The sequence below is a fragment of the Sinohyriopsis cumingii genome, chromosome 13 (genome assembly GCF_028554795.1).
Source record: "Sinohyriopsis cumingii isolate HCF-2022 chromosome 13, ASM2855479v2, whole genome shotgun sequence".
Classification (NCBI taxonomy): domain Eukaryota; kingdom Metazoa; phylum Mollusca; class Bivalvia; order Unionida; family Unionidae; genus Sinohyriopsis; species Sinohyriopsis cumingii.
In genome coordinates this window covers 17,427,646-17,452,311 of record NC_142973.1, presented here as the reverse complement: position 1 = coordinate 17,452,311, position 24,666 = coordinate 17,427,646, and the positions used below count along the sequence as shown (strand labels likewise).

The 24,666-nt window shown below is 35.4% G+C and overlaps 1 protein-coding gene across 4 annotated transcripts in view; it reads left to right on the top strand.

The window, feature by feature from the left end:
* Nucleotides 1–24,666, top strand: part of LOC149784995 (AP-2 complex subunit alpha-2-like) — a 100,877-nt gene that overhangs the window by 44,220 nt on the left and 31,991 nt on the right. For 2 of the 4 annotated variants that reach the window (XM_089978688.1, XM_089978687.1), the window contains exons 11-17: nucleotides 1,907–2,044; nucleotides 3,286–3,393; nucleotides 5,740–5,814; nucleotides 6,262–6,359; nucleotides 6,676–6,805; nucleotides 10,969–11,070; nucleotides 12,619–12,792. In XM_089978688.1, coding sequence (XP_089834814.1) covers nucleotides 1,907–2,044; nucleotides 3,286–3,393; nucleotides 5,740–5,814; nucleotides 6,262–6,359; nucleotides 6,676–6,805; nucleotides 10,969–11,070; nucleotides 12,619–12,792 — 825 coding nt within the window. Of the gene's footprint in view, nucleotides 1–1,906; nucleotides 2,045–3,285; nucleotides 3,394–5,739; nucleotides 5,815–6,261; nucleotides 6,360–6,675; nucleotides 6,806–10,968; nucleotides 11,071–12,618; nucleotides 12,793–18,323; nucleotides 18,375–19,094; nucleotides 19,173–20,540; nucleotides 20,622–24,666 lie in introns of all 4 variants that reach the window. The other 2 variants (XM_089978685.1, XM_089978686.1) reach the window with 2 other exon arrangements.

The window sequence follows — 24,666 nt, the reverse complement described above, 5'->3', positions numbered from 1 at the left end:
GTTGCCAAAGATGTCCAGCAGTCACTCATTTCCAAATAAAAGACCATATACTGACTGCAAATAATGTATACTTCAGCATGTTTCTTAAACTTGGCAAAATATGTGGAATGAGAATGCCACAAGCAAAGTTAACAACATCAAACCCCCTGTTGGAGAGTGGCATCCCGCATTTAGAATAAATCAGAGAGGTCAGGTGGTACTGCACTGAACCTGTATCGGACACAGACCTGACTTGTGCATACCTCCTGAAGGGTGTACAGTGACAGGAATGAATACCATCTCAGTGGAATACATTCTTGCTGAGTGTGTTGATTTCCACCCATTGACACACAATTATTTTGACATTAGCTACTTGAAGAATCTTTATGAAGACATACATGAGAAAATCTTTGATTTTTTTAAGAATACAGTTTATACAACAAATTTTAATCAGGTTTTAAGGATTTTACATATTATCTTTATCTGAATTTTAACATTATGTTTTATATTTTATCTTTGTTGTACTTAAAGTTGACATTTCTCGAGAAGAGTTGAAATTTTTAACATTCTTTAAACTTTTATCTTTGGTTGATACTACATAGTTTCTTATGTGCTGAGTTGATGTAAAACACCACTACATACTGGTGCCCCGAGTGGTCGAGTGGTCTGAAGCGCTCTCCGTTACGGATCACTGCCATCTCACCTCTGTCTGCGTGGGTTCGAGTCTAGGATTCGGCTAATTTGGGTATGTGAGAAAGCTTGCCAGTAGCTTCTCGTGGGTCGGTGGTTCTTTCCGGGGTTTTCCTGGGTTCTTCCTCCACCATTAATACTGGCCGCCATGTATAGCCCTTCATGTGCTGAAAAATGGCGTTAAATCCTACAACAACAACAACCACTACATACTTATATACACGCTTTCTTATGCCCCTACCATATCTTTGGAAGGAACATTGAGTGTTTGCCAGATTGGTTATGGTGGTGTGTTGATAGGTGCTCAGTAACATTAGAAACGATTTCACATATTGATAGAAAAATTTGTTATGATGCTCTATTTTAAGACATATAGCAGTAGTTCATTTTTTGCTGTCCTCCTTCAAAATTTGTATATTTAATTTCATAGATTGTAAGTAAAATTTGTACAGGGCTTTTAGTTAAAAAAAAGTTCTAGAATACTTTTTTTTTCCACTGGTTGTTAGAGTAATTTTATAGATTTATGTCTTCTGTTTGACATAGAACTTTGCTCTCTAGTTTCTGCTCTGCCACTTTTGAAGGATTTGATGGGATCAAACAAAATGTATGCTGAGGCTTTACATTATAAAGACCTAGGTTAAGTTCTATTTTCAAGTCTTTAGGATTTTCAAGTCTTTAGGAGTTATTTTACCTGTTTGACATAGACTTATGCACTTAACCTTTTTGGTTAAATTTTGAAGGATTTCTTTGGATTTAAACCATATTTAATAGGAGGCTTTACAGGAGAAGCAAGAAAACCTAGGTCAGGTTTGATTTTCACTTTTCTGGCAAGATTTTAAGATTTGCAGAGTTATGGTCCCTGTGTGACTTGGCACTTTGCACATAAATTTCTTATTGTTGGTGAGGAACACATGTTGAATGTTGAATGGACACATATCTTGCTTTTCTTTCAATACTTTTTTTGTCAGTGATAAAGTTCATTGACAAATATCCATTAAAACCTTTGAAAAGCTGAGTACAATTTTATAAAGACCTCTCTTTACTTAAAGTGTATATAAAGTGACCAAAATTTTCAACATTTCTGCATATAATAAACTCCCCACTTAATACCATGTTTAAGGGTAGTCTATGTATTCTATATTACAAACATATTCCTGAGATCTGTTTATGTTATTTTGAGCAATTTTTACCATAACCTTTATAATTGTACTTCATTCTGCCTATTTTATCCTTACAGACAGAGCGGGATGTCAGTGTACGGCAGAGAGCTGTTGATTTGCTTTATGCCATGTGTGACAGAACAAATGCAGAAGAAATTGTTGGAGAAATGTTAGAGTATCTTGAAACAGCAGATTACTCCATTAGGGAAGAAATGGTAGGAACATGCAATACGCTTTGCTTAGTAATGTTGCAGTTCTGCTAAATATTTGGCATGCCACAAACAGAAATTTGTTTATTAATTTTAAGATCTGTGTTTTTATGTCAGGCAGGATAACATGCAAAATGTTCTAAGGTTTATGCTTTTAAAACCTCAGGTGGTTTAGATCTGAGTGGTCTGGCATCTAGTTTGATGTACTGGTTACATTTGTCAGAAGCAGGTTTTATGGAGTTTTTAACTGAGCATCAAAATAGTGTGACATAAATTAAATGTCAAGGCTCATATAGCAATCATCCATCTGTAAACAGCATTTTCTGCTTAAGACTTGACTCCATGATCTATTTTTGTCAAACTTGGAATATGGTTTTGTACCATCAAAGTCTCAGATTAGTTCGATAATGAGCAAGATCCATGTCATAACATGTTGATCACTCTTGATACCATATTTCTGATCTAATTTTTTTTCAAGCATGGAATATAGGTTTATATCATGAACATCTTGAACAAATCTGATGAGCAAGATTTTACTTGTGCATTTCATACCAAACAAGAACTCAAGTTTTCAAGAGATTTTTTTTAAAACTTGGTACATGTGTTATATTTGTTTTAGCTTAGAAGGAGCTCTTGGAATTTTGGAATTACAAGGTCATTATCACTTACTTGTTGGTATATTTCATTTGTGTGCAACTTCATAATAGATTTCTTGGAAACTTCATACAAGTTCCTTCTACCAGATAACCTATGCATTTTGTAATTTTGTGGCTTGAAAGTCTGGTCACTGATACTGTAATTAGATTTGGTCCTTGTATTTCACTTCTGGACCATGACTGTACTTTGTTCCCCTTATGTTGGCAGGATATTACTCAGTCAAGTACTTTTTATCATCTACAGGCTTTCATTGTCGATATGGGATTTATCCCTGCTGCCAGCTTTTACAAAGTTCAAGATGACAAGATTTACATGTCAGATCGAGTTATGTAGGTCAGGCCCACTAGGGTCTGATGTCTTATTACAATACTTTGCACACTATATTTCAAAATCAATATTAGATGCTGTCATTGCTCTTACATAATTTATCAGTTATACTCTGTAAATTTGGTAGATAAAATGTCACATATGACAAATTATATTGACCTGTTTATTCTTTTTGATCAGCCATTAGTTATTATATGAACTCGTTACAGATAGTCTTGATTACATTAGATGACTAATATGTGTGTAACCTTATTTCCACACAGGTACTCAAGGTTGCCATACTAGCAGAGAAGTATGCAGTAGATTATACATGGTATGTGGATGTCATACTGAACCTTATTCGGATAGCTGGAGATTACGTTAGTGAAGAGGTAAGGTTTAATGTATAGTCATATTAATTTTATCCATAATTTGAATGCTTACTATATATACTCGCTTATAAGTCGAGTCAAACTAAAAGCAATAAGTAAAGATCCTGATCAGTCGTAGTATAAAGCACCTGCAGGTCTGATTCTGTTCATTTTGCAGTTAGACTCCTTATAAGTGAGTATCGATCATGCAATAGGTCATGAACTACATTCATTGATGTTTTATGTGCATCAAACTGTACTGTCAGTGTTATTATAGTTTGCATGTGTGCATGTATTCTGGTGTTTATTGACAAGCACATGAAAGACTACATAGTATGGAGGCCTTGTCTAGAGAACCATCACAGCATGGGATAATCTGGGCTACATCTTCCTTCCAAACTGTTCAGATACCAAGAATAATTATGAAAATAATGGGTCAGATATCCACAGTAGTTCTAATAGCCACTCTTAGATGGCACAAATCATGTATCAATGATCTACTCGACCAAGTGATAATCATTTCCAGATAAATCTCAATGATGTGCAGCAGCAAGGTCCGAGACAGAATCAGTCTGATTGAAATCAGATCTCCACTGTTGTACATGAAGATCTGACAGCGACCACTTAGGGGTCTTGTTCTGGTTACCTATGTTATTACCATAATTGCTAATTTTATCAGTAAATCAGATGAAGTCTTACATCTTACCCTTTGGGATACAGAGCAGTATGGCAGAAGAGCATCAGCATTGCCAAACTATTCTTTCCACTTTCAGATTTCTGAAACCTACATTTCCATTGGCTAGTTCAAAGCTCATCAGAACATGACACCCTACTTTTTAAATAGGACAGTGGCGACCTGATTTTAATAAGATTGGAGACAGAATCCACCAAAGGCCATAACAAAATTTCAGAAACTTTCTTTACAAAAAAAAAAGAACAGTTACCAAGTTAACCTTAAAATTACAATCCTGTACTAACTTTTAAGGCAGATAAATGAAATTGAAGATGAAGTCACGTTTGTGTATATATATATATATGTGTGTGTATATATGAGGCTATGTGTTGCAGTATTGCAGCAGTGGTATGGGGTTGTAATCATCTAACTTTGGATGGGTTTTGGCCCTCAGATGCTATTTTTATAGTCTTTACAGTATATAGAAAGAAAGACAATTGTTTTATGTTTCCAGTAGGATTGGATTTGAGAAGTAGCAGAGGTTAATTCCTAAGATTAATGTGTATTCATTGGAGAAACATTTTGTGAGAACATATAATAAGTAATCTATTACTTGGACATTTATTCTTTTTGTTTATTATTAGGAACCTTTGTGTATAATTTGATGTGGAAAACATCACAGCTGCAAAAAAAAAGTTTTACACACAGTCAAAGGGCAAGTGAAATTTGAAATATCATTTAGCATCTCCAGCAGTCCTAGTTTTAGTACTAATTTCTACTTTTTTGTCATACTCTAGTTTTCCAAAATGGCCCTACTAATGCTTGCTTTGTTTCAAAATTTATGTTTCAGAGTGGATGTAGCAGAGAGAATTCAGATATGTGATGTAATTTTGGGTGTAACCGCTTAGTGGATTAGTGGTTAGAGCATCTGCCGCAGATGCAGGAGGTCATGGGTTTGATCCCCGGCTGAGTCATACCAAAGACTTACTAAAATGGTACTAACAGCTGCCTTGCTTGGCGCTCAGCATTAAGAGGTTAGTGTTAGGATTGGTCGGCCTGGTGTCAGGATAATGCGACTGGGTGGGAGATCATGATATATGTCTGCGGCATGATGCCCCAGTGCTAGACATCACTATAAACTGCCACACTGTAGACATCGTAGCAATATGACTGTAAAATTGTTAAAGCTTTGTTAAAAATCCAAGTTTCACAACACACACACATATTGGGTGTTCAAGAAGATAGAGGCACAGTGAACTAAAGAGACGGCTAAAATGAGCTTGATATTCTTCAGCAATTTTAACAAATTTCATACTGTCATCTATTTCCCTACTTAAAAAATGTATATCCACTGATCATTACCTTTATGTAAGAAAGTTACATGCTCTTAGGTTTTGATACATTATCCATGAAAGGGAATAATTAAATAATGTGTCAAATACTTAAGATAAAAGGTTGGGCCAGTGTAAGATAAGTCAGGCCAGGGTGTATGGCTATCCTGGTTTTGGCACTCTCAGCATTTTTTTATAAGCTTGTTTATTAACCAATCTTGCTAGTGCAAATATTTTAGGTTTATTTTCCTGCTTTTATTGCAAAAGGTCTTAGTTTGATCCTTGGTAGCATCTGTGCTCTGGTCTTAGTCATTACAAATGACTGGCAGCCATTTCACTTGTTTTAAATTTGGCTTATTTCAGGTTTGGTACAGAGTTATTCAGATAGTGATAAACAGGGATGATGTGCAAGGCTATGCTGCCAAGACTGTCTTTGAGGTAAGGAGTGTACATTGTGCTGACACTTATGAAAAAATGTCAGCATTAAGATTCTGTGAAATTTTTGTGTCTGAGCATGTCCATGTACATTGTGCTGACACTTATGAAAAAATGTCAGCATTAAGATTCTGTGAAATTTTTATGTCTGAGCATGTCCATGTACATTGTGCTGACACTTACGAAAAAATGTCAGCATTAAGATTCTGTGAAATTTTGGTGTCTGAGCATGTCCAACTAGGGTATCAAGGGGTTGGGTATGGTTAGTATATAATGAAATGCACACCCATGTCTTAAATTGGTGCAGTATATTTTTTAGAAAGTTAGAATGATATTCCAACATAAAAAAATATTATTTTTTTAATATGGAATATGTTGGTCAAGATTTAAGGACTTTCAGAGTGATGTAAGTGATATTCTTCTGATTTAAAATTTTTGCTTCTTTTTCAGGCTTTGCAGGCTTCAGCTTGCCATGAAAACATGGTCAAAGTAGGAGGTTATATTTTGGGAGAATTTGGAAATTTAATTGCTGGGGATCCAAGGTCTAGGTGAGTGAATATTTTAGAGGAAGTATTCACAATAATGCATGATTTATATTTTGGTTTTATTTACTACAAAAATATGGCAAGAATTACAAGCAACATGGAAGAAAAGGGGGGGGGGGCAAATCTCTCATTCTAAATAAATGGGCCTAAATCCTGAAAGAGAACCAAGCAAAATATTATAGAAGTCCCAATTTTGGTAATTTCCTCCAAACTTGTAAATTGTACTCAAATTAATTAAAACAATTCCTGAAAAGATGTGACATCTCATTTTCAGCTATCCCAGGGAAAATATTCTTGATGTTATTTTTTATCTTTTCAGTCCAATTGTACAGTTTCAGCTGCTGCATTCCAAGTATCACTTGTGTTCTCCAGCAACAAGAGGCTTACTACTTTCCACCTACATAAAGTTTGTCAACCTATTCCCTGAGATTAGAACTCAGATTCAAGATGTAAGTTTTATTTCACATGATTCTTTGGAGCTTGCCTCTTTTGAGTAGCATTATCATCTGCACAAATAATTAGCATAGCACTCACTGTACACCGCCTCACTGCATTCAAACCATTCTTTATTCTTACTAGGTATTAGGCAGCGATTTGAGTGGGTTTCATAGCTCTTGCGCTCAAAAGAGGGAGAGACTGAGAAGCCTAACTTTGTATTAAAAAAAAAAAAAAATCGTTTAGCTCCTGACCACATAAGCTTTGTAGCTCCACTGATCAAAGACCAGAAGAGTTTATGAGATGGTCTTTTGTCTGTCATCCATCAGTGATCTCCCCATTAGTACAAGTTTGTTATCGCTACTTATTATAATACATTGGTTTGATGTCATAGAAAAAGTTGCTTTATTTTAATGTTCTGTGTTTTTACGCCCTATCAAAGGGGCCAATATTTATTACATTAACACATTTAACCCTGGCGACGAATTTATGTGGCAGGAGGTAGTAGCCTACAGCCGAGCTCTGTAGCGTGAAGGTCATGTATGATACACTAAAGTGGGTGGTATTATAGAAAGGTAGACAGATGTAGCTCTACAATGATACCAAAAAAATCTGGAAGTTTTAGTTGCACTACAAAATACAGAGGGAAAAACCTCATTTTTTGGACCCGATTTTGTTTCCACCCAGAATTTGCCCGTGGTTGGAATCCGATTTTATGTCCGGATTTTAGACTTTTTGGTCTCAGCTCTAAGGCAGACCGGTATGAACTACAAACAGACAGCTGAACCATTGCAAAAAGTAGGATAAGATGGGCATTTGGAATAAAAAATGGTCGCGATACGAAAATAATGGGTCCGTTAAGCAAAAGAAAAACTCCCAACTTTTACCCTTCTTCTTTCAAAATGTGTTTCCTACTCGACCTTCAGGCGAAAACGACAAAAACCTCCAGGGGTTAATTTGTTAAAAGCTCTTTATTCTGAATTATTGCATGTTAATTATTGTTTACAGTTGCTGCTGGGGACAATTAAAAATTATGTAACCTTTAATTAGTTTGGTTGTTCCTGCTATGAAATCAAGAAATAGCCATCATCTGTCCAGCCAGTAATCTTTTGATGAAACCAGATTTAGTGCAATAAAGTTTGATGCTATGTCCAGCATATTGTTTGTTTCCCAATGTGTTCTGTATGTAGTTGTATCTTTTTTCTGTTCTAAATTATGAATGATGCCTGACCATTGCATTGGTAAAGGGACTTGCTTTGCACCAAACAGAGTCTGGGCATGGCTTGTTTTGCTAATTTTGTTAGGTCCATAAGGCACCGTCTACTAGTCTCTTGTTGCTCAGCTGTGCACGTCAGTTTTTTGTCACTTACTGAACACCAGATGTATACTGAGAGGCAAAAATTAGTGCAGCCAATTTGAAAACATGTCAGTATGTGCAAATGAGACTTGTTGGTGCAGTCATGCACGTTCCTCTCAAATTTTGACATTTGCTTTGACAGTTTTTTTGGAGTTTAAGTTTTTTAATGTACTTTTTATGTCTTTTCTTTTGAAACTGATTTATATTTTTTTAGACTGTGCTGGTGCACAATAAATTCAATCAGAAATGGGTACATGTATAGAGTCTGCTTTCTATATCACTGGACAACAAATTTTTACAAAAGTCATGTTACTGAAATAAAATTAGTCAATTCTTATCAATTTTTATGTGCTGAACACGAATATGACAGTCAAATTGCAAAATTGGCTCTAGTTTTTTTGTAATCTGCAAGAAATTAATGTTTACATAACGAAATGCATTCCAATAGTAAAAGGTCAACTGTAATAGCCTACCTATAAAAAATCAAGTCATTGACTACATCTTAAATTTCTTCGCCTGTCTCTTGTACAGCTGTTCGGGAGCATCTCTGAGGAGTGTCCAGCAGTAGTCAGCCAGCATTGTAGTGGACCATTTTCCCTGGTATCTTTGTTCCATTGTTGCGATATCTTGATGAAAACGTTCGCCGTGTTCATCACTAACAATACCACAGTTGCTAGGAAAGAAATCCAAATGGGAATGAAGGAAGTGAATCTTTAGAGACATATTGCAGCCAAGTTTCTTATACTTCATCAACATGTCTTCTACTAGTTCCTTATAGTTTTCTGCCCTAACATTTCCGAGGAAGTTTGTAGAAACTAGGCGAAAAGCATTCCATGCTTGTTTCGCGTCACCTTCCAGCAAGTTGTTGAACCGGTCATCTTTGAAAAGCTCTCGAATCTGAGGACCCACAAAAACTCCCTCTTTAATCTTTGCTTCGCTGAGTCGAGGGAATTTTTCATGCAGGTATCGGAATGCTGGCAAAGTCCGGTCAATGGCTTTCACGAAGTTCTTCATCAAACCTAGTTTGATGTGAAGGGGTGGTAGCAAGATTTTCTGAGCCTCAACCAGAGCTGGCTGTTGGATATTCTTCTCTCCAATGGCTACATTCTGCCTATGAGTCCATTCCTTCCTCATGTAGTGCATTTCCCTTGCTCGGCTATCCCACTCGCATAAGAAACACATGTATTTTGTATATCCTTGCTGCAGTCCCATTAAAAGGGCAACTACCTTCAAATCACCACAGAGGTGCCAGCTGTACTTGTTATACTCAATGGAATTCAGTAGCTGCCTTAAGTTATCGTATGTCTCTTTCATGTGGACAGCATACACTACTGGAATAGATGGAAGAATGTTTCCATTGTGCAAAAGCACAGCCTTGAGACTCAGTTTCGAAGAGTCCACAAATAGTCTCCATTCTTGTGGGTCATGAGTGATTTTTAAAGCATTCATGAGGCCCTCAATATCGGAACAGAATATCAGATTACTTTCCTTTCTGAAGAAAGGCTCCAATTGCTGGTGGCGCTTTCGATATGCAGTAATTGTGACATCTTCTTCTAGAAGATTCCATTGTTGGAGTCTTGATCCTAGCAATTCTGCCTTGTTCTTTGATAAGTCCAAATCACGAATCAGGTCATTTAGTTCTTCCTGTGTTATTCTGTGTGGGGTTGATGATGCACCACAGTGAAAATCTGGATCACTGCATGCTGATGGACCAGGAGAAGAACAGGTCGACTCACCTTTGTCTTCGTCAGATGAATCAAGAGAATATTCTGCTGGAGGTTCTGGAATAGGAAGTCCCTCACCATGTGGAACTGGTCTCAATGCAGACGGAATGTTTGGGTAGACTATTCTCGACTTCTTTCGCTTCGTTATTCCGCCGGAAAGAGGAGGAACCAAGCAGAAGTAACAGTCATTTAGGTGGTTGCTTGGCTCTCTCCACACCATTGGGACTGCAAACGGCATTGATGACCTTTTGCAATTCAACCACTGTGAAAGCAGTGTTGTACATGTAGCACAGCATATATGCGGAGCCCAAGGCTTGTCTTGGTTACCAACCTTGCATCCGAAGTAAAGATGATATGCCTTCTTCACTTGAGAATTGATACTTTTCTTCTGGTTGGCAAATGTCACTTCCCCACAAATATAGCAAAAATTGTCCGCGGTATTAACACACTTTCGAGGCATTACTGTTCTTTATTGTACGTAAATGGATAAAATAATAAGTTTTATGTAACAGTAGCTTGAACTGTCTCGCACAACGTCTAAAATATTTTAAATGCTGAACCTATCTGATTGGGCTTTATATAGTACACTGCTTACGTCAGCTTCAGCAGCCGCCTGGCATTAGTATAATAGGCCTACACATGTATAGTACACTGCTGACGTCAACTTACTTCAGCAGCCGCATGGCATTAGTATTGCATTGCATCAGAAAATGATGCAATCAACTGTGGATGATGTGAGCATGATGGTATTATGCAATGTTACATCATTATTCCGGATGTTGCTGCAGTCCTACTGGAGAAATTTACACAGTGAAACATAGAAAATGAGGTATATGAATATCTTCAAAACGAGAGCCAATACAAATTTTTCACGGTTATATTCGTGTTCGGCACACCAAAATAATACAGATTAGGGCCTTTTCAAGTCAGTAATGATTTCACTGTTGACCAGTGTAATAAGAATGGTCTTGATTAGCCACAATTTATCACAATATTAAAACCAAAAATTATGGAAGAATTTAATGTGCTGTTATTGTTATTGATGTATGAAAATGGACTAGATATGAAGATAAGCAGTTTTCCTTGTTTGTTACAGATTCTGAGAAGTAATAACAACTTGAGGAACTCGGATGTAGAACTCCAGCAGAGAAGTATAGAGTACCTACAGCTCAGCAACATTGCCTCGACCGATGTTCTGGTAAGAAACTGAGCTTTAGAATTATCTTTATAATTCTTATGTACCACAAATAATCACTTTACCTGTACAAATTACATAATGAGCCTCAGTTTATCTGGTTTGTTGCATGTGATTTTGCACTGTGAGCTGTTTTTTAATATCATCTGCAGGTACAGACACTCATTTTTGGTAGTGAAAACAAAAAGGACGACAACACTTGCCATCAACAAATTAACACCAAGTGATGTAGTTCATAAAAATGCCCCCCCACCACCACCATCACAACCAATTCCATAGTAATTGTTAGATTGCAACAGCATGTTTGGCATTAATTTGTCAAGAGTTTCATCTGACCCTTGCCACCCCATTTGGACATTTATGGCAGGGTGTAGGGTCAGAGCCAATTGCCTATCAGAAAGTTGGAATGTACCGACACATGCAGTGTCAACATAGGGTGGCCACTTACTTCAATAAACTTGAACATACATACATGACATCTTTAGGAAGATGATATATTTTCTCTGAAATTGCAGGTATAACATTTGGTACGTCTTTTATCTGTTGTCAGACCAGAAGAAACTGCAGCGTTGGTGAAATTGACCTGGAACTTGCCATCTGATTGCTTGTCACATGACATAAATGGTTGTTAAACCAGATTTGATTGGCACATTATGCCCTGGAATAATCATGATGTCATAGTTTGAACTTGCATTATGGAAGCTATACAAATGCATATTTAAAATAAGGGTTACCTAGGAAACCCAAAATGGCTGATTCCCAGCGTGGTTCATCTTCATCTGATGATTTCATTCGGCAGACACTGACTGATGATAGTTATGATGAGGATCATTTTTAAAGTTATATAGTATTATCAGAGTTTTGGAGTTGGGGAAGAATATTGAGATACCAGTGAGTGATTTTTAGTCTAAAAATGGTGTTAAATACAAATCCAATGACATGCAGGATTGATAAAAGTAAATGGCATGCAGGTCAATTGTCCTTTCAGAAAATACAGAAAAGGCAGAATGCCAAACCAAATTAAAATACAGACAATTTAAAAGTAGAATGCAGTTTTCATTTCTTTTCTCAAACAATTAAACCCTGTGGGATCATGAGCTACAAAATTATATTTCCCTATGAGAGTTAAGATAATCTGAATAAATAAGTACGACAGAAATAAAATTAATAAGTAAAGATACTTATTGAATCAAAATACCTCTGTTTTGTGGCTAAAGTGAGTCCTGCATCTGATCAAATGAAGCAGCTTTATATGGCCTTAAATATAGAATTAAAATCAATGACAACTGATATGTAGTCTGTTTAAAAGTATTTTTATTGACTTGTCATAGTTGTCATAGATGAGAATGGCATAGAAATAGATAATAAGTATATGTTTGTTTATAATCAGCATGCTGGAAATGCCCAAAGTTTGTAACTCGTATGTTATGATTTTATCACTTTTAATATGGTCACATGCTCGACACAGTGCTCCATGGAGCCCTTGTTTGTATTTTTCTGTAAGCAATCATACACATAATCATTATGTAACCTGGTTATGAACTTTTCTAGGCCACAGTGTTGGAAGAAATGCCTCCCTTCCCAGAGCGAGAATCATCCATTTTAGCTAAATTGAAGAAAAAGAAACCATCAACTATTTCTGAACCAGAGCAGACAAAGGAGCAAATTAAATTACCACAGGCCCAGATTAGTAACAACATCGAGCCGCTGACAATACCCACACAGGTGAGAAAAGCTTGAATAAGAATGTTATTGGCTCACTTGTATTACACAGTAATGGGAGATACGTATTACCTTTCCAGTAGTAATGGCAGCAGGGTTGTCTTGTCAAAAGTTAGGATTTTCTTTTAAAAGTTAGTATAGTATAATGAACAACATTGTGCTGTTGCATGCGAGGCGTATAAATTTATTGAGACCTCAACTGCATATTCATGTCAGAATGGGAACAAATGGTTGGGTATGATTCATAGAGGATCTTAAACAAGTGATCATTTCATATGAAATTTACAAAACAGGATTGAATTATATTTATGCCACAATCTACTTACAGTGAGTATCGTTGAATTGTTCAACATCTTTCATAATTTTATGTCAGGTAAACAAATTTAAGATTAAATTTATCACATAACATTAAAGACTTCAAAATGTTGCGCCACAGTCTGGTCAATCTTGTTTTGCATGACATCTTCAGATGAGCATATTATGGCCTTGTCAGTCAAGCTGCCCATTAACATTTTGTTTGTCTGGTTTATAACTTCTTAAAGGCTGAAGAGATTTTCATGAAACTTTGGCCAAAATAATCATTCATAGCGCTGTAAATTTTTCTCTGACATGCATTGATGAGACATTAATAATACTTTTTAGATACCATTGTCATTGGTGAATTAGGCATTGTAGTCTGAAATAAAGAATTCTTATCTTATCTTATCTTATTGCCTCAAGTGTTTGCAATTACAGACACTTTTTTTGTCACCATGAATGGTATTACTCATCAGCAGAAAAAGTAGGTCACAATTATCTACTTTTCTTGCACTAATGATTACCTTAAGTTTTTGCATTTAGCTCTGTTCTCTGATACTGTTGTATGTACAGCCATGAAACTTGATGGTTACATTTATATTGAAGATTACTTCTTAACATGAGCAAAAGGTAGATCACAGTGACCTGCTTTTTTTGCTCATGTAACATTTCAAGGTTTCTGAAAATTTAATCAGAACTTTACATAACACTATTAAAGTATGTATATTTCATCCTTAACAGATATTGGTAAAAAAAAAAAATGGTCATCATGAAATGAGGGAGATGACTTGATGAGACTCTCTCTTAAGCACATTTTCTTAATGCATGAAGTTCAGTGTTTCTTCATCAGAAAGGGCTTTAAAGGGAAAATTTGGTCTTCCTAATTATTACTGTAGCAGTTGTCATTAGGTTTTAAGCTGTTGTACCAATTTTTAATGTTGTGGCTATTCACATAATCAAGATATATTACCAAAAACAATATCATCGCAGACACTTGGAGATGAAATGAATTAACTCCCTTTCTGTTCCAGTGACATCACATGCTTACATCTCGCTAGTGATAATGATTGGGATTTACACATTTTAATTCAAGTCTCAAATTGCATAGATGGCTTATTTATTTTTATACTGAATACATTTGTGAATACTATATTTATTGGGATGGTTAATATTGGGTAGAAAGGGTAGTTAACCTGTAGATTGATCATGGATAGAAATGTCATTGGACATGGTGAAATTGTCTCATCTTGTCATCCATCAATTACTGCAGACTTCAATGCTTGTAGGTACAATGAATTAAATTAAAATTTGTGCATAATGGTTGCTCTGTCTTTACGTAATGTTTGATGTTTCATATTAAAAAACACATAGTAATTTGCAACTGAAAATGCAGTGTTTGCACTTGTGATATTTTGTCAATTATGCACAAGCTTGTGTTCTCTCTTTCTCTCTCTCACTCCCTACTTTCAAAGAGTTTCATGTTCAGTTGACCTTACAGTGCTAAAACAGCAGTAATCAGAAGTCCGGGTTACTTGCCACAGATGCAGAGCCCTCTACAAGAAAATGATAAACCTTATGGTCAGCATAATTGTGAAAGTAAAGGGTGTTTATACTGGAAGCAAAATTGCACAGCCTTTACAGATGTAATAAAGAATGTGAACTGTATTGATTGAGTGGAGAACTATATCTTAGTCTAGATTTTTCTTTAATCACTAGAATTGTACATGTCTGTACTTTTGAATAATCACCCCAACCCAACCCAAATTTTACTCCAAGTTGATAATTACATCATGTAGCAATTAAGGAAGACTCCACTGTGACTTTTGTATGTTAAACTGTTGAGAATGAATTGTTAAATTTAATTTAGGAGACTATATGCAGACGGTTACAAATCATAACAGAATTTAAACTTTATTTACACCATCACTGTACATCAAGTACAGTGAAAAGAGTTTGCAGAATCAGACCTGAGAAGTATTATGCAGATGGTGTGCTATAAACAGTTATTGTTAACAGTTCGAAGTTTATCATATATGCCTCTTGGATTTATGTATGAATTAAGGAAGGGAAAAATATTTAAAAATCTCCCACTTGTCCTTAATTTGTCGCCCTGAAAATATGTATATATTAGTCTATGTTCATATAGAAAATGTCAATAGATGAATTTGGATGCTTTGTGTTTGATATGTAATATGCTGACTATGCATTTCTCCATCAGGTACATTGCCTGATCACATTAAATTTAGGATAACTTTCTCTGCTACCTCCAAATCCAATCATGCTGGAAAGATGAAAACATCTTTCTGTCTATATATTACATGGATGAAGGAAAGCAACTCCTACATGTCACTCCGTTTTCTACCCACTAAGTGCTTACCATTAATACCCATCTGTCACCAGTATTCCATTTTGCTTAATGCTGTAATCGTGGACCTCCATGAATCTTTTATTCTATATTAAACTTTTTTCTTTCACTGGTATAGGAAGTCAGAATATAGTTTTATAATGTGCATTTTAGTGATTTCTGGTGAATTTATTCGTATCTTACCATTCATTGTTGTCATATGTAGCTGGTACAAAGATGAGTTAACCTGTATGAGTTGCTTTCCTTTTCTGCATAATCTATAGACACAAAGAGTTTTTTCATCTTTCTGGGAGGGCAGGATTTGGAAGTGGCAGAGGAAGTTATCCTAATGTAATGTGATCAGGTAAGTATTATCGGAGAAATATTATTTACTATAAAAAAATGTTTTGCTATGTAATTCAGTTTAGAATGCCACGTCTTGTTTTGTGAAGGGGGCATCTTCACCACAGATACAATTATATAAAAGAAATTTTGGGATTAATACTTGAACAGATCTCTAAGAACTTTAAATAGTAGCTTGTGTTATGAGTCAAAAATTAGACTCGCTGATTATCATTTTCCTTATTGACAAATTGACAAACTATGATACTAACCTGGGATGCAAATTAATTTTTAAACATTAGGAATAAATTGTTGTTTATTATTATTTACCACCATATTGAAGCTTCATTGCCAGCAAGCATTTCTGTTATCTTTAGAAATGCCACATTTTGGGAGTAAAAATGGTGGTAGCCATGTAACATTTTCCAGACTGACAGTTTGATGAACTCAGATTACCGTACGTACTCGCTTATAAGACAAGTCCAACTGCATAGACCCAGATGTGCCATTGCATAATAGGTCGGTTGATCTGATCCTGTGCAGTTTATTAGGAGTAATCAGTAGAACAAACAGCATAGACCCTAATCCTCAGGTGCATTATGCTATGGCGGAACAGGATATTTGTTGTTTGTAGTTTGACTCTCCTTATCAGCGAGTATATGTGGTATTGGTTAACATTTACTATTTGGACGCTTTTACCATATTGAGCTCCATGTCATCTTCAGAAATGTCACATACTGTGAATTCACTTATTTTTATGGTTGTTAGTTTTAATGGATTTGCAAAAGTATTTTCAGCTTTAGCCAAATTGAGTGAAAAGGGGTACTTTTCATATCAGTAATATGTAACCTGTTGTTATTGTATAGCTTTGCTCTTACCCACATCCACATACAGAAATGCTGCCAGGACAGACAAATGAAGGAATCACACAAAGTTTGTAATACTTTGTGCACTTAAAGAGAAGTGATATGCAAGAATTCCCACAAATATGTACTCTGCACAGTATAACATTTTTGTTTAACTGTACAAACCTTAATGTGCTTGTCATGACATAAGTCACACAGAGGTATCATAGCATGTCATGACATCTGTTTTCTAAGGTAGGCTGATATCAGTCTGTTTACACATCCACAGAGGTATCATAGCATATGTCATGACATCTGTTTTCTAAGGTAGGCTGATATCAGTCTGTTTACACATCTGCAGAGGTATCTTAACATGTCATGACATCTATTTTCAAAGGTAGGCTGATATCAGACTGTTTACACATGCACAGAGGTATCATAGCATATGTCATGGCATCTGTTTTCTGAGCTAGGCTGATATCAGACTGTTTACACATCTGCATTTGGCTTGACATGAATGGTTGCTAAACTAAATTTGATTGGCATCTAGGGTCCTGGAACAAGCATTCTGTCATAGTTTGAATCTTGCATCAAGGAAGGTTTACAGATTTATGTTTACAATGGAAAGTCTAAAACAATACCTATATTAAGAGGTGAAAAATAGTAGCTACCATACTTATTCAGTCTGAATAAGCTAGCCGTGTATATGCCCCTTCATACACAGATAAGGCACAGATTAAGCTTGGAAGCAATCAAAAGAATACTTATAGAACTAGAGGTGACATCTTTAGAAGATTCGAAAAATTTTCTAATTTAGGTCTGTTGACCATAGAATTGTCTTTTGTTGGGAATCCTAGCTTCAATATATTTGCTGTACCTTGCTTTGATGTATGGATTGGATAGTAACTTGCTCACTACAATAAAATTTAAAACAAAAATGTTCTGCCAGTTAGACATTGTTTGTGGTGTATGCTAATTTATGCTGGTCTGCAAATCATGTTGCCTCTCGCAGCGGATGACAAAATTTGAAAATCCTGACTGTATTGTGCCAGTTGAAGCTTAAGTTCCAAAAATGTTGAGATACAAATAGGTAAAACCCCGAGGCAGATAAAACCTTCCAAATAATGTAAACGTGTAGTCTTGCAAGGGTAGTGATGTTAATATTCTTTACAAGATATGACAAAGTCAGGTTGAAAATATAAAATCCTTAAAATATCAACGGTCATATGTACAAAAGTTGCTATTACAATGATATGTTTTAATGTATTTTCATTTGCTAGATGAACTTCATTAGGGAAGAGACATGATAAATATCTAAGATTTTACAGTATATACTTGCATATAAACCTGGTCCAGCTACACCATAGACCCTGATCTGCCATCGCATAATGCATTGGCAGCTCAGGGCTTTGTTCTTTCAAGTAATCTTAACAAAATGCATAGACCCAGATCTGCCAGCACATTATGCAGCAGCAAATCTGGTTCTGTGCATTTGTATCCAAATTGTATGCAAGTGCATATGGTACTATAGGTTATGACCCTAGGATCATTAACAGGGGATGGGGTGGTGGAGAGTGTAATATGTAATAAAAACTGCCGAGATTTCCTATAACAAGCCATGGAAGTGATCTATTCAATATTGTGATTAATAAGGACAGCTCGGGTAGTTACCATTTTTCATGTATTTTGTTGACCTTTGTTTTCAGAAGGTGCCAGATAAAGCATCTGATCTTGTTGACATAGGATTCACCTTACAAGTAATATTTTTCTTCCCTTCACCCTATAACCACACTTTTTTTAAAAGCTACGCACACCAAATATCACACACACTTTTGATGGGGTATTTAATAGGTTCTATTAATTTGTGTATGATTCGACTTTAATTCTAATATAGACCTTAAGTTCATATAAATTTAGAAATAGTTCTTACATACATAAAACATGTAAACCCAGTTGATTATATATAAAAAAATTAGGTAGTAAAATATGCATATGCAAGCATTTTCATAGAAAGTTTCTACATTCTGTGCCTGGTCCATTTCAGATTTTCTTTACAGCATTAATTAGATGTTATTATTTTGAGTAATACATAATTGGACCTAATTATAGAAATTGATTTTATGTAAGCTGTAATATGTGCTATAAATTTTCTCACATCTGAAACACTCCTGACATAGCTTCCATCTTTTCATGAACTGGGCTTTATTTTAATTTTACTTTGCATACATAAATTATTGTAATAAAAATATATTTATTGCATTGTTTTTATGAAGATATGTTCTAACATTCATACAAAAATAGAAGCACTGTGAACATATTTATTTCAAAATTCGTAATTAAACTTGCATTTTGCAGATATGTTCTTTTCCTTCAAAATAACAAAGTTAGATTCTAATTTGTGTTTCATAAATGAAATATGTGAAAGAAATGTTTGTGTACATTTTAGTTACAAAATGTATGACCTGCTTTAATTTCAGCAGGCCCATGACCTATTTTCTGCTCCTGCTGCTGATACTGATAGTACTGCTGATTTTGACTTTGCATTTGGAGCCCAAGTAAATCTCATTTTGCTTTCAACATAAATTATTCCCCGTTTAGATACCTGAAGGTGGAATCTTTCCATGATGTAAAATTTAGTAATTTTGTCTAAAAGTGCAGGTTTAAAATCTTGCTATTTGTATATGATTGATTCCAGATAAAAATGTTATGCTACATAAGATGGTACATTTTTAAGGAATTTGGATTTTGCTACTTCACTCCATGATGGCTAAATTCTATGTTATTTCACTCCATGATTGCTAAATTCCATGTTATTTCACTCCATGATTGCTAAATTCCATGTTATTTTGCTCCATGATGGCTAAAACTCCATGTTATTTCACTCCATGATTGCTAAATTCATGTTATTTCACTCCATGATTGCTAATTTCCATGTTTTTTCACTCCATGATGGCTAAATTCCATGTTATTTCACTCCATGATTGCTAAATTCCATGTTATTTCACTCCATGATTGCTAAATTCCATGTTATTTCACCCCATGATTGCTAAATTCCATGTTATTTCACTCCATGATGGCTAAACTGCTGATATTCCACCACAGCTAAAACATAGCTGCTTATACCTGTACGCTATGTTAGGAAAACATTTTTTGTCAATTGAACATTGAAACTGAGAAATCCTCGAATTTTCTTGTGTACCAGCTCTATCCCAACTAAAATCTTTCACTATGACAGTGTTGTCATTGGATCAGATGATGGTTGCACATAATTAATTTTGTTTGGACATTGGAAGACGTGAGCTGGATATGGCTAATAAATTATATACAGATTTTGGTTATTTTAAACATTATGTAAGAAAGTATTTTAAACTAAACTAAAGTTGTACTTTATGTAAGAAAGTATTTTAAACTAAACTAAAGTTGTACTTTATGTAAGAAAGCATTTTTAACTAAACTAAAGTTGTACTTTATGCAAGAAAGTATTTTAAGAGCATGTCTATTGCACAATCTTTAAGCACTGACTCACCTTGGATTTTCTGGTATTGACTTATAGTTAAATTATGTGTCAAAACTTATTCACAAGAGTTTGTTGTAGATATCCTTGATTTTGTTTCAGTTTATAGGCCACTGTTTAACTTATTTCCTATAAAAAGCAAGTTAGGTCAGTCAGATTTAATGTATGACATTTAAAATTAAATGCAAAATGAGTTTGAAATTTAACAAGTAGGCAGAATGAACAAAGGAAAGTATGTGTCGCTCAGGTTATCTTAGTTACTTGAATGTGATAGTTAAACCCAGATTTCTACCTTTATGAAACACATGTAAATAAATTGTAAATGATAAGACAAAAATAAATGCATTACACCTTGCAATAATGTTTCCATGAATTCAGGAACTGTTAAAGTTGTTGTTATTACTAATAGCCACCACAGCAGCAGATGCAACAGCAGCAGGAACAGCCAGAGGAAGAGGAAATCACTCATATTGACCTGGGATTTGAAATTGTATGAACAGATTATGTCACACTCACTTCCATCCCTGTCATTTTCAGCATCCTTACCCTCCACCCTTCCTACACAACTGCCCATGATATGAAAACAGAGATGCAGACTCTAACAAATGTGCTTAATGTCATATTAGGAAAAGAAAAGGATGGGTTTTTTTTTACTCTGTCTAGAGCTTTTAAAGACAGAAATCAAGATGAAAAATGAGATTATATACCATAGCTTATTGCATGAATAATCCAGATGAGTTCCACACAAAGTTCCTTTTTCCTTGCTTGTCTCGTTACAAATAGAACTCATGGTTATAGCAGGAAATCTTTCAATAGCTAGATTTATTGACCTACCCAAGGTAAAAAAAATAAATACCCTACGCTAAGCATGGCATGTTTTTTTATTGATTGCTTTAAACAACCTTTCCTGCAGAAAATGTCACAGAATAAAGCATTTACGACCTTCACTGCCTCTGTAAGATGCCTTGTGTTTCAAATTTGCAGTGCAGAGATGTTTGATAGTGATAGTGTGAGCAATACCTCCTCTCTTTATCAAGTATGCTTTGCATATCAACACAAATGAAAGTGTGAGCAGTACCAGAATTCCCTATAAAGTATGCTTTGCATATCAACACAAATGAAAGTGTGAGCAGTACCTGAACTTCTATAAAGTATAATTTGCATATCAACACAAATGAAAATGTGAGCAGTACCAGAATTCCCTTTAAAGTATACTTTGCATATCAACACAAATAAAAGTGAGCTGTACCCTACTGAGCATTCCTTGCATATCAACACAAATGAACATGTGAGCTTCACCTTAACTCCCTGTAATTCATACTTTGCATATCAACACAAACGAAAGTGAGCTGTACCTCAACTTTCTACTGAACATATTTTGCATATCAGCACAAATGAAAGTGAGCTGTACCTCAACTCCCTACTGAGCATATTTCGCATATCAACACAAATGAAATTGAGCTGTTCCTCAACTTCCTACTGAGCATATTTTGCATATCAACACAAATGAAAGTGAGCTGTACCTCAACTTCCTACTGAGCATATTTCGCATATCAACACAAATGAAAGTGAGCTATACCTCAACTTCCTACTGAGCATATTTTGCATATCAACACAAATGAAATTGAGCTGTACCTTAACTTCCTACTGAGCATATTTCGCATATCAACACAAATGAAAGTGAGCTGTACCTCAACTTCCTACTGAGCATATTTTGCATATCAACACAAATGAAATTGAGCTGTACGTCAACTCCCTACTGAGAATATTTTGCATATCAACACTGATGACAACACGAGTTGGCATTTTACTGATCAGTGTAATCCATGTTTAAAAATTGTCAAATTTGCACTTTTCTTGAAGAAAAGTATCTGATATGCAGGCCAAATTTCTAGTTATTATTACAAGTCAGGCATTGCAAAACATTAATAGATCCTGATGGCTGACAACTGAATATGGATATAACTATCAGTATACACATTTCTAAGTTTCTTGCTGTGCTAATTTCAAAGTTATTTCAGGAAGATTTTTGTGGAACCCACTTTAATGAGAAAATAAGACAGTCTCTTTTCTGGTGCAGGAAGGGTCAAGATTTTTTAGATTTGGGTTAAAGTTTCTAATTTGGATTTATTTCCAAAACCCATAAATTCTCTTCATATATGGCACGAATCATCACTAAGCTGAGATAATTAGTTCTGTGACATGCTTGCTTGCCCCTTTTGCCCTGGAGGATTTTGGTTACAGTTTTTTATTTGCTTTTATGTCCTAAACCTGTTGATGGATTTTATTCATATATAGAATAAATCATTATGATGCTAAAAATGTGCTGCAGCTTGCTTCATCAACATTTGGATCAAGGGCACAATCCTAGAAAATTTGCATTTGGGTTTGGTTGAAGTTATATTTGTAATCTTTGTGTCCATCTGTCCATGTGGCACTTTTTAGTGCAGCTTACCCTGTAGTTTGTTATGTACTGCCATTAAACATGGTCATATTATCATCATCATTTCAAGATAGGCATAGCGATGAATCACTTTGCTTCTACAATTTTCATTTTTGTCTTGTAGCTTAATGCCATGTATGACACAATCACTATAGATCAACAAGTCATGTTGGTTTTTTTGTGGATTGCCATGAAATTTGGTAAATATTATGTTCATTATCTGAAGATGGACTTGTAAACAGATCATAGTTTGTATCTCTACCGGTCATACACCAGAAGAGCTCATGTTCAACATCCAGCCATCCATTAGCACAAGTATGTTGTTGCTACTTCTAAACTACTAGAAAGGATTGCATGAAACATATCACCATAGTTTTTTCTAAAAGTCTTGCTATGCTTCCTGGTTGGTCCTAAGGTGGCATTCTACAGTTTCATATTTTGCATAGGGTTAGGATTTTAAAGAAAAACAATTTCCCCAGCTTTCCTCACTGGTTATACTGGCTATTTAAAAAAGACCTTGTATATCTTAGGTATAATGCAAAGAACCTTTAATTCCCTTTATTTTGGTGTATGATTGATGGGTGTACTATGGGTTATAGAGTATACAGCTTGGCCTTGCTTCAAATGTGCACCTTTCAAAAAAGTGCTAGCTCTACTTGGTCATTTTCACTTCCTGAACTTCAGAGGTAAATTGTATAAAAAAGAGCTGAAAACTTTTTTTTACATTTTATATATTTGGTAATTCATTCATTGCACTTTCAGAAGCTGGTATTGTCTAGTCTGGCAAAATTCATTTTCCCTTTTTTAATAGCTGCTATGTATAGTGTACTTTAGACTAATTCAAACTGATTTTTTAACACAAGGGAGCAGTCATTTAGTTAGCAGTGTGCTTAAATCGTGTAAAATTTCCAAAAGTACAATATCCAAAAGAAATATCCACATTACATTAATGTAGCATAGAGGTATGCCAACATTCTCTCCACTGTGCATGTTTTAAATGCGAACTACTTCACCTTACATACGTCACTCTCTCAAAAGTACATATTATCTGGTGGGCGCCACCTAAATGAAAATGGTGTCGATATGATGTTCAACGTGGCAGCCATCTTGAAAATCTTGTAATTGCTACTTCTGATGAGCGGAAGGTCCTATCGGATTGGGTTTTTACTAGTAAACTTGATATGGTGTCCAGTCAGTCCAGAATGAAAATGGTTCTGCATGGACATTTATTATTGACCATGACAGTGGCCATCTGGAAAATCTTCATATTGCTACTCATCCAGAATGGACCACTCCAGTGGCCTAGTGGTTAGAGTGTCCATCTCGGAAGTGGGAGGTTGTGGGGTTCGATCCCAGCCGAGTCATACCAAAGATTTAAAAAAATGATACTAACAGCTGCCTCTTTTGGTACTCATCATTAAGAGGTTAGTGTTAGGACTGGTCAGCCTGGTGTCAGGATAATGTGACTGGGTGGGACATTATGCTACATGTCTGCGGCATGATGCCCCAGTGCTGGACATCATTATAAACTGCCACACGGCAGACATCATAGTGATATGACTGAAAAATTGTTAAGGCTGTGTTAAAAATCCTAATCACTCATACTTTCAGAATGGATGGCAGTACGAACATGGAGGTTAGAGACTTTTTTATGTATAGTTGGCCGTATATGAAGATGGTGCTGATCTGACATACATTATGGCCACCATAGCAGCCATCTTGAAAATCTTGTCACTTCTCATCCAGAATTGTAAGTCATATGAAATTGGGCTTTTCACCAGAAGACTTAATATGATGTATAGTAGGTCCTAAATGATGACGATTCCACTTGGTCATCCAGTAGAACCATAATAGACTTCTTGAAAATCTTGTTATTGAGGCTCCATCTGACTGATTGGTCAAATCAACATGATTTTTGTCTTAAAGAATTCTTCTGATGTCTAGTTGGTCCTAAATGAAAATGGTGCTGATCTGACATCTACTATTGCCACCACAGAAGCCATCTTGAAAAGGAAAGTCATATCAGCATTGGGTTTTTACAGTAAGACTTGTTACGATGTATAGTTAGTACTAAATAAAAATGGTGCTGATC